General features: G+C 25.8%; 1 protein-coding gene across 1 annotated transcript in view; it reads left to right on the forward strand.

The window, feature by feature from the left end:
• LOC129963753 (RING finger protein 17-like) overlaps nucleotides 1–8,842 on the forward strand; it is an 84,390-nt gene extending 75,548 nt beyond the window's left edge. Inside the window, exons 34-38 of the mRNA XM_056078289.1 lie at nucleotides 704–823; nucleotides 1,845–2,091; nucleotides 3,734–3,863; nucleotides 6,453–6,606; nucleotides 8,519–8,842. Coding sequence (XP_055934264.1) covers nucleotides 704–823; nucleotides 1,845–2,091; nucleotides 3,734–3,863; nucleotides 6,453–6,606; nucleotides 8,519–8,623 — 756 coding nt within the window. The 3' untranslated portion in view covers nucleotides 8,624–8,842. The remainder of the gene's footprint in view (nucleotides 1–703; nucleotides 824–1,844; nucleotides 2,092–3,733; nucleotides 3,864–6,452; nucleotides 6,607–8,518) is intronic.
• The last annotated feature ends 2,686 nt before the right edge of the window (nucleotides 8,843–11,528 follow it).

The raw sequence follows: 11,528 nt of genomic DNA on the forward strand, positions 1-11,528 counted from the left end.
ACTTGGTAGCTCTAGATCGAGCAGTCTGGCCCTATAGAGCACCTACATGCACATTCCTTTATTAATAATAGACATATCCTTTAGAATCTATTACATCTAAATTAATATAGAAGTAAATGTTGACTTGTAAGATCAATTAAAATTTTGGGCAATGGATATGGTTTCAAAATATTTAAATAGTAAAAATTTGGATTGCAGTTAATTTTATTTTTATATAATTATGATTCATTAATTAGTATTATTCATAAGGCTTAGTAGAAAAACATGAAATGTAAGTAAGTTGTAAAAGTGTATTCTGAAGTAAATTATTTGCTCTATTTTGAGCAATTTTCAATAAAAAATTAATTGATTTCAAATTTTTTTGATAAAATATCTTTTTAACTATTCTGACAAATAAAGTATGTTAATATTTATTTACTGAAATATTATTGACAGATTATGTACTATTTACAAATTAGTTACAAACTTTGGAACAATTATGTTATGATTTGTATTTATGTATTATAACAATTAATCACTATAGATTATCTCAAATATCTTTTAAAAATATTCTAATTTTGAAATAAATGAATTTTTTAAAAAGTTAATAGTTGATTTGATCATTTAACATTTATCTGCATTTTAAACATGCCTTAAGCATAATAAATAATTTTATCTTTGTTCATATATTATTTATTCGTCAAATCATTTTAAATCATTTTAGGCAGCACCAGATAAGAAGGGTAGACTACAGACTTTAATTAGAACTACATCAGGAATTGACCTTTCAGAGCTGTTATTAAGTATGGGGTTTGATGATCCATCAGAAAATATTGAATCTCCAGTAAGATATATGCTTGGTTTACAATTTTGTATTGCATAAAACATCTAAATGATAAAATTATTGTTTCATTATTGATGTCCTTATCAAAAGTGATATATAAGAACATAAGTGTGCAGTTTTTTCTCAGTGTTATACTACAAAAAGGAAAAATTTTGGAATGTGTGGAAAGATTAAATTTAGAAACTACTGCTATACTATTAGCAGTTTTGATTGTGTTTTTGTCCTCTTTGTTTCATTTTAGATCAAAATCAATTCTTTTCTCAACAGTTTTGTATGCATTCAATTATAAGAAAGAAGGGAAAAAAATCTATTTTTATCACTAAAGTTTTTTTGTAAAAATCCTTATTTTCAGAGAAATTAGCCTATGAATTCTCTTATATTTTTCTTAAGTATTAAATTCTTCAATGTTCCGAAACTTTGTTGTTAACATTTTGCACTCAGATGGTGCCTTTCACTGACCATTCAAGACAATGCGTCACTTTGATGTTTTATTTACTTATTTAATTTTGATTTTTTAAAATTATCTAAAGAAAAATAAGAAGATGTAGATTAATTTTTCAGTAAAACTCAACTTAAAACTATAATAAATATATTTTTTTATAGCAAGTCCTTGTGTTTGCTGAATAATTTTGCATTGAATTATTTTTCCAAGTGCGAAAGGTTAAATATCTCAAATGAAATCCATCAAGAAATGCATTCTGTTTATTACTATGGAAAATGCATAAATGAAAATAAGTATTTATTTCCATTAAACATTAATGTTTTTTTTTTTTTTTTTTTTTTCTTCTATGCAAAACTTTTAGAAAATAGTATTTTCAAATTTCATTAGCCAAAAATATTAGACATTTTCTAAAATAAAAATTTGTCTGATGAATTCATCTTTATGTTAGTTGTAACTGTTATATCTCTTTATCACATGAGTTTTCTTGTTTATCTTATTTCTCTGTTTAAAATTGTTCATTTGCTTCATACTCGTTTCTTTGTTCAAGTGATTCATATCTTTTTATTTTAAATTCCACAGGAAGTTTGTGATGCTCCCTCTGACACATTCACAAGAGCTCTTGAATTAAGAAAAGGGGATATATATCCTGTTTGTGCTACACTGTTTCCTTGTAAAAATATAGTGTATTTGCAGATTCTGAAAATTCCTAATCCTAAAGATGAATTTGAATCTATGTTAAATAGTACACATGATGCATTTCTTCAGCTTATTGCACTGCTGCAGGAAAAGGCAGAAAGTTTTCTTAAACTTCAAGAACCAATGCCAGGTATGTTCAATTATTTATTTAAGAGGAATTTTCAAAATTTTAATAAGGCAGAAAAAAATCAATTACTTTAATTAAGTTCTACATAAATTTACTAGATAATTATTTGTGTATTAAAAAATCTTTTTGTATATCATTGACATCTGGAATGGTTTTTAATTATTTTTTTTTCTTCAGGTTCACCGAAAAAAATTAATCCAATTTACATATACATTTAAAATTAAATTTCTGAAGAAAATGCCAACATCGTAAGATTATATATTATCTAAATTTTAATATGATTTTGCATAACTGGTAACTTTTTCCATTTCTTTTATTGCTACTTGATTATATTGTTCTTTACTCTTATGAATTAGGAGGAAAAATTATGAGAATAAAAGTGTTTTATACTCATGCTCAGAATGCTAATATGTATTAATCCTTTAAATCCTGCACAGGCATATATAAAAATATATTGTACTACGATTTATGGAGTCTAAGCATTCATTTCTTGAAATGCGCATTTTTGTTTTTACTCAATAATATCATCTTTGATCTTTCGTTGACTATACAATTCTCACTACATTAGAATGCAATAAATTGACTAAAGATTTGTTTGGAAGAAGCCTGCTTCTTAGAATAGTGGAAAGGAATCTTTTTGTAAAGATAATAATAAGAATCTGCATTACAGACAGTGATATTAAATATGAAGATTTCTGATACATAATAATCTCTAAATATATTGAAATCATTCATGGAAATTACTCATATGTGCAAGTAAAAGGCTTTGTAAAAAAGTATAAATTGATACTTTTTTTTATAAAAACTCTCCTGACCACTTTAACATTGTACATTAATAAATGAAATCAATCAATCATATTCAATATCAATCGATTAAAAAAAATGTAAGCTATAAATTTTACAGGAATGATTTTTACATAATATGAAGTATAAGAAAAATATAGTAAAAAAAAGACTAGAAGAAAAATAAAATAAATTTCTCCAATATGTTCTAAATTTATATTTAAAAAATCTTTTCAGTTTAGCCTAAATATTAAAGAAACTGTTCTTGTAAGCCATTTAATAATAAATTTTAAGAAGACTAACTTTATCTGACCATTAGTTACCAGGATAAAAGCTGTTCTGTAAATAATACTGTTCTCAATTTTGCAGACTTTTACTGTTAATGCTCTTTAAGTAGTAATCTGTCAGTAAAGTAAAATCCAGCTTTATGATAATTATTTCTGAAATTTGCTATTTTTAATTATTTTTAGACTGGATTAAACAGAATATTGTTATTGCGTTCGGCCATGTTCATTTGTATACAGCCTTGTATGTGATATCTAAGTGAACCTTGGAAATTGTATACCTGTTATTTTCCTTTATGAATGTATATGGTTATGGTTTTTTTAAACTGAATTTAAAAGGTAAACAAAATTATGAAATATGACTATACCTAAGATGAAAAAGTTGAGACTTCATGGTGCTCACTTCGGAAATTACTGGTATAAAATATAGAATTTTCTCTTTTGTACCTTACCTAGTTCAAGTTTGCAATATGATATAATTACTTTGTCTTCAATACTCAATCTTCAAATTTTCTTTCATTTGATCTTTGGATTACATTTTTGGAATAAAATTCTTTAATAATCCATGTCTTTTAAAGGTATGCCATGCTGTGCTAAATATTCATATGATGATAATTGGTACCGTTGTGAAGTGACAGACCTTAATGAAAATGGTGTAACTGTGTTATATGTAGATTATGGGAATTCAGAAAATGTAACCATTGACAAGTAAGTAAATATAATTTCCAAGTTTCTGTTATTTTTCTAAAGTTAAGCTTGGCAACCCTTTTTTTTTATCAAAAATATTTTTTTCAAGTTTTATCAGACAACATTTAAAGATCACATATATGATGAAATTACTGTTCAGCAACGGATTGTAAAACCCTCCGCTCTTTTGCACATGCGTTAGGGTGGATTTAATCCGTCAAAATAGGGGTGAAAGAAAAGATGAAAGGAGGAGATGTTTACATTTACTAGTATCTAATAAGAGAAATCCAAGGTCAAAGGAAATACTGGAAATGCACTTATTGTTCTGCGTCTCATCCCTTAATGAGATGGAGTCGAAACGTGGTTGTCTCAGAATCCGTTGATGAACAATAACTGGAAGTATCTATAAAATACAAAACAACTAGAGTGTGCTATGGTTTTGGATATAAGCTGTTGATAGAATAAAATTTTCTATCATAATATACATTATGCCATATATTTGTTGTATGTTGTGAGAGAAAGTTATTCTTAAAGTAAAGAATAATTACAGTATTCCCCTGCTTTTACACTGTTTAAAGGGACAGAGGAATAATGATATAAATGATGGTAAGTGTGAATTGCAGGACATCAGTTGCATAGCTGAAAATCCTTGGGGAGGGGGGGGGAGGGTTAACATTTCACAAATACATATTATTATCTTTACATACAATTTATTATTCTTAGTTTTCATGCCAAATAAATATTTAAAATGTAAAGTTAATTTATGATTCTACTTTATTTTTGTAATTCTGCCTATCAACTGGTTAGGACAAGAGAATAAAGTTATTGCATAATATATTATTTTAATTTAGTTATATTTCATAATACAAATATGGATTTTTTAAATGCAATAAATGTTCTTTATTTTATTAAAATATTTAACTTAAATATTTTACACTGGATAAAAAAATTAAATTTCAATAACTAATACTGTATTTAAAATGTTACCAAATATTTATCCCATATGGAAAATAAAGCTACTACTACATATAATCCAAAACCTATTACTCTTTGCATCCCTTACATGTCCTCTGTTTGTCTTGCAAACTGATAAAGATTATCAGGGCTGGCTCCAGAGCAGTGCAAACTATGCCGCATCAAGCATGTTGGGGTACTTTGTGTTGGGATTCCCTTTCGTAATCATATCTGAAAAATCCATTTGTTAATGGTTGACTGCTGGAATACTGTAATAAGGGAAAACAAATTGGAAACTAAGTGAAAACCTGTTTATCTTGATGTTTTACACTTCATAAATAAGGAAGCTATAAGATCTTTATCCAAATTCGTGAATTCTGTTGAGAATATTATATTTTCTAATGTGTAAACCATCTCGGCTAATAATAAAGAGGAGTATGTGTGTTGGCACTCTACAAACCAGACTATTTAATCTGCAATTACCAAATTTGGTACATATATACCTTAAAGGTCAGGATTGTGCATTTCACATTGCATTTTTTGAAATTAGAATTTTAATTAATTAAAATATGACATGAATTTTGATGTTTTTCTACAATAACTTCCAAAAATATTAATGCCCAAAAATAAATGTTATGCCATTTCAAAATTGAAAACATTTTATTTGAATGATACCAGCTTAATGACAGTTCAAATTTTTTATTTTAAATTATTTTTGCTGAATTTTTAGTAATAAATAATGTTATTGCCCTGAACTGTTTTTCATTTTTTCATCAAATATTTTATTGCATGATTTTCTTCTGCTTTTTAAAGCCAAAAAAAGAAAGATTCTGTTTGATATCTGTATAATTTACAAAGTGAATAAAAAAGTGAAATTATTACAGTAGGAAATTTAGAAGATAAAAGTATTATGTTGTCATGGGACTGATTTCCATTGAAAAAAGTTTGATTTCCATGTAGAGCATTTACAAAACTTCAATAACACAAATCTAATCTGACAGTGTGAGAAAACCATGAACATGTAATTATATTTAAACTTGATTGACTAATTGACTATCGATTTGACTAAAATTAAATATAACTAATGTTCTCCAGCAAATCAGCTGGTCAACAAAGGCGATTGTAAAATAAATAATAAAGCAATATTATTCTTAGATTGTCTTCAGAGCATGTTAAATCTCTTACCAACTTTGAACCAACCATAAAGAAGGTTAAAACACGCACACAAACACACACACACACATAAAAATATTAATTCACCACCAGTTTGACTGAAATTAAATATAATCAATGTCCTTGGCAAAGCAACCACGAAATATATATATGCAGGTATGTACTATATAATCATAACTATTTTTGATTATATCCTATAAATCAAGTACTTATCTCGGATTATACAAATAAGTTGTGAAAAAAATTATTTCTGGCTTTTAGAATATATGCAACTATAATTTTCTTTAATTTTTTCTGATATTCACTGAAATAAATAATTTAATAATATTCTTATTTGTTGTCTCTTAAAATTATTGATTTTGAAAGACATATATATTTATTATAAGATTATTTATTAAAAAATAATCTTATACATGTAGACGTTGTTGATTGTATGAGAAAAGTTTTTGAAATTTGTATTTTAATATTATACTTCTTTTTCAGTTTACGAAAATTAGAATCTCAATTTATTGGCTTTCCAATTCAATTACATATTTGTGAATTGTATGGCGTAAAACCTTCTGGTGAAGATTTGAGTCCAGAAACAAAGGATATGCTACTGAAAGTGCCAAATGAAAAATTATTTGCCAAAATCATGGTTAGTACTTATATAATCGCTATTAAATTTAAGATGTCTGGGTTAAGGATATCCTAAGCAATACTTTATATTAAATATACATATATAAATGAAAGATATTGAATAATCTTTTTTTTTTTTTTTTTTTTTTGCTTGTTATAAAATTAATGTGTGTACACTATTAGCAGTTCCAAAGATGTGTAGAATATAGTAGATTTTTTCCCTTTGTATTTACTATTTGTTGTATTAGTGATTAAATCTGTTGCTGAAATGCACTGTTTTAAATCATCCTAATTGTAATATTTTCACTGGTAAGCAATTATTTTTAAAAAGCCCTAGATGAACAAACAGCAACAAAAAAAGCAATAGCAGTAGTATATTCAGAATATTAGAACAGTTCTACCTACATGTTAAAACTTATATGAAAGCGTAATTTTTTTTTAAAGTTAATCTTTTACTAACAATGCAGAAGTTCCATACTTTATGAAATATGGTTTTCTCAGCAGATATCATTACATTTGACTCCTTTAATCTGAATACTTTATGTAATAAAACTTATTTCGAAATCAACTTAACAAAAATTCTAGTCATCCCAAATTTTAATTAAGAAAACCTTGGTCTATCAGCTGGTCACCGAAGAAAGGCTTTATATATAATAAATAAAAACACATATATGTATGAATTACTGAAGGTACCTGAGAACAATACTTTAACTAAAATAATTATTTTAGAAGCAAAAGCAATTTCTTACCTTTTGTTTTACTTTGATATTTGTTATATTAATGATAACATCTTTTATTATTATTATTTTTGATTTTGACCTCTATAAAATGTATCACTCATGCATAATTTAAATTTATTTTGAAGAAAGTATGTTGTTTTTTGTTTTTTTAAAGACTGAAAAAACAAATTATTTTAGATGTTATTTTAAAATAGTATAAATAGAAAATTCAAGGGACAAGAGAAAATTTAAGCCATTTCTAAATTCAAAATATTGAAGTAGCGATATTCCACTATATCATATGTATCCAGTCCACGAAAATCTAATGCATTAGATCTCATTGAATGGCGAATGTATTTTAAAGATTTCCAACATATGCCATGCAAACTTTATTTATCGCTTCATTTTAGCTATTGTTGCTAATGGTTTGCATGTCAGTTGAATTAGATATTATTAGATTATATAACTGTTATAAGAATCAATGTTGAATTTAGTGATATGTAAATTCAGATACAATTAGATATGATAAGTTAAGAAATCTTGTATATATGAAGGTAAGCTAATTTTATAGATGATAAATTAATTGGAAGTTGTTAGCATTTTAGGTGAAATGTTGTGGATTTTTGTAATGCATAAAATGTTAATGTAAATATTGTAAGGATTCAGTAGAATATTTGGTTTTTCAAATCTACAAATTCTATAATTCAGTAAATGTGATTCTAATGGAATAGAGTATAAATTCAAAAATAATTGTTTTTAATAACTTAATCTTTATAAAAATAGAGAATATTCCTTGGACTTTAATAACATTTGAAACATTATTTTGATAACAGCATACTGTACAAATTTTACTCAGTGAATGTGCATTAAAACAGCTTTAAAAAAAACCTTTTGTATTGTTTGATAAGACTTGTATCATTTTATAACTGTCCTTTACCAAATATTTATCACTTTTTTTTAATATTAAACAATTGTATCTCTATTTCATTTAATAATTACACTGTTATAAAAACAGAAATTGTTATAATTATCTGATATGACATTTCCTTTTTTTTTTCACAAATGTATGCTGTCTTAAAATCAAATTTTGTAATTAATATTCTTTAACAATAAGCTGATGAAATGAAACAAATATTTTATTTCGAGATTCTGTTTAAAATTCTCACTCTCTCGTCTTTTTTTTTTTTTTTTATTTTTTTTTTTTTTAAACAGGTGCCTGGGAAGATTTGTCAAGTTGAGCTTTTAATAAAAACTGATGATGGAGAGTATAAGCCAGCACTTCAAGTGCTTCCAGAAAAGGAACTAACTGTTCTTTAATTCATGTATAAAGACCATTCATTCCATGTACTTTCTGTGTATTCTTTACTATACTTATGATTTGAAGTTTCTGAAAGTTGTACAGTGAATTCACTTGATCTTTGTACAAACGTTATTTTGATCATTCATTATGCTACTTATCATTTGAGAGAATGTTACGATGGACGTAGCTTTTTGAAAGCAAAGATTGTTCCTATTGTAATAAAAGATTCGTTTTCATTAGTTTCTCTGTCTTCTTTCTATTGTAGTTTCTTATTTTGAATTGATAAAGCTGGCTATAAAGTTTGTAAAACGATAATAATTTGGATATTTTATCAAACAGACTTTTTTTTATGAAAATAAAATCATTATGCTTTGATTAGATTTGAGAATATGATTTTTTTACCCAGATTCAAGTTTGAAAATGTCTTCTGAAAAGATATCTATTTAATCTTAATAAAGAGTTTATAAGGGTTTTGTTATATTTTTATTTTTGCAGCCCCCCCCCCTATTATGCTGTATAAAGTTGGTGGTATTTTTCATTTATCCATTTTTAAAAAGTGACCATTTTCTGGCCAATATATTTTTTTATGATAATTTTGTCTTTTTCAATAAAGAAATGTTTTACTACTTTTATTTTAAAGTTTTTAGTTTAATATCTTAAAAATTATTTTTTATAACATTGGTAACATAATAAATTAGTTATTTGTTACTGCAGTGAAAATGCGAATTAATGCATGATATCTTCATATATATGTTTTCTATAAACCAAAGGGTAGATGATACTACAACATTCATGCTTTACATTAAATGTGTGCATTACTTTATATATTTTTAAATTTCTTTAAAAGCAAAAAAAAAGGTAATCATTTAAATACAATATCCATTTTAACTGTTTTTAGAGAATAAAGCATGAAAAATAAATGATAATCTTTTGAAGATATTTTTCAGGATGATGCTTTGTAGTTTAGTTTGTATACTTTAAAAGCACTCGTGCTGCTATAAAAATAAGCTTTGTGAAAGGCATTTCAATGCATTTATTATTCCTGATTGTTTCAAAAATCAGTTTTATGGTTAAATGTCTTGGTGCTTTTTTTTAGTGCATTCCATCTGTACTGTTCTTACAACATTTCTTACTTAAATGCTTTAATATCTGTAGAAAGTTCATTCTTTTTAGGTAAATATTTGTGCTTTTTTTGCTTTAGAACTTATTTAGTTTAAAATCTGTTGTTTAAAATGTAAAAATAGATAAATTATAAAAATACAACATGATATGAAATTTGCTTTTCATTTGTATTTATATTCAGACAGTTATCCTTATAAATAAAAGTCCCATATATGAATGCAAAATAATTTCCCTACGCGATTTTTTATTTTAACTTCATGATTATTTTTTTTTATTGTGCTGCAAATTTGCAAATCTTCATAATTAAAAATAAGCAAATACAAGAAAAGTAATTTGTAAAATTTATTTAAGTTACATTTTTAATTAAAAGGATTAAAAATTAGTAAATGCTTTATAATTTATTCATTGGCATATTAAACACTATATAAATTAAATAACATTATCAATGCATGAATCATATTTGTTGTGCACATATTTTTGCTTCTGGTGTATAGTTCATCTGGGATTCAAAACTAGGTGAAGTTCTTTTAAGTAACGGAAGTCATGAGGGATCTCTTAAATTTCATTTACATAGTTTGCATGTTAGAATTTCTAAAATGGAGTTTCTCTATTGGATCTGAATGTTTGTTTTTGGTATGTGTTATTATAACTGTGTCGAATGATAATTTTATTTTCCTAAAAAAATCAAAACCTAATAAAAAAGAAAACTGAAATTATACACTGCATCTATGCAAAAAGAGTAAAATTTTTTGAATTAAATACATTTCTTTTTAGCTTATGTGACCATTTAGCTCTTGCATGTTTTTTTTTTAATATATACAGATAACTTTTTGAAACAAAATATTAATCTTCTGTTATTATTGGTATTAATCACTTCTGTTACTGATCTTATCTTGTCTATTAATTTACTCCACTGAACAAAACTATGGATGTTCATAAATGTTATGTAATAAGTGTATAAACTTGAATCTGTCAGAGTGAATCCTAATGTCTTTCGCTCATTCCAAACAGTAAAGAAAATCATAAGAGGCCATGCCTATCTTGACTAGTCGATTTTTTTGCAATTATTGTGCTTTATTTTTCTATTCTTCACATAAGCAAAAGGAAAAAAAGAATAATTTTGGTAAACACTTATTGTTATACATGTGACTCATTAGTGAAAGAAAATCTAGTGAAGAAATTGTATTGAATAAAACAAATTAAGTATTTGCTTAGGGATAGATTGAGTGCTTTGTTACAAATATGCTGCTTGCTTAACTGAAATCCATAGAAACAATTTATATATATATATAAGAAATAATCAAAAATATAAGCATGAAGAAATTTCAATTAAAATTAAAACCTATTTCTAAAAACAAATTTAAAAAATTAAAAATTATTTCTGAATCAAACTAAAAAGAATACAATTGTATTTAGAGAGCGCTAACGCTGCTACTACTAAAACACAGATGAACTTAACCAATTAGTAAAAATACCTAATTACTAATAGCAAAAAGAATATAAATAGAATCAAAAAGGAAGAAATTAAGATGAGTTCAACCACATCGTTGATTCGCAATATTTGGTCACCTCCAGAGAAACAGAGCGCCCTTTATAGTCCAGGCTGGAAAAGAACCCCATTCTTACATATTTAGAATAGCTTCAATAGTGTAGTAAGACATTGAGTTTTATGTTAACTTTTTAAAGAGGTCCAGTTGACTCTGCTTTGCATTTTATGGATGATAAGTGTTCATTCCATTGAGCTCCACAGGTCAATGATTTTTTTTATTTTCTCGTATACATAGTATAGAGAAAGTATAA

This window comes from Argiope bruennichi, chromosome 3 (assembly GCF_947563725.1).
Source record: "Argiope bruennichi chromosome 3, qqArgBrue1.1, whole genome shotgun sequence".
Classification (NCBI taxonomy): Eukaryota; Metazoa; Arthropoda; class Arachnida; order Araneae; family Araneidae; genus Argiope; species Argiope bruennichi.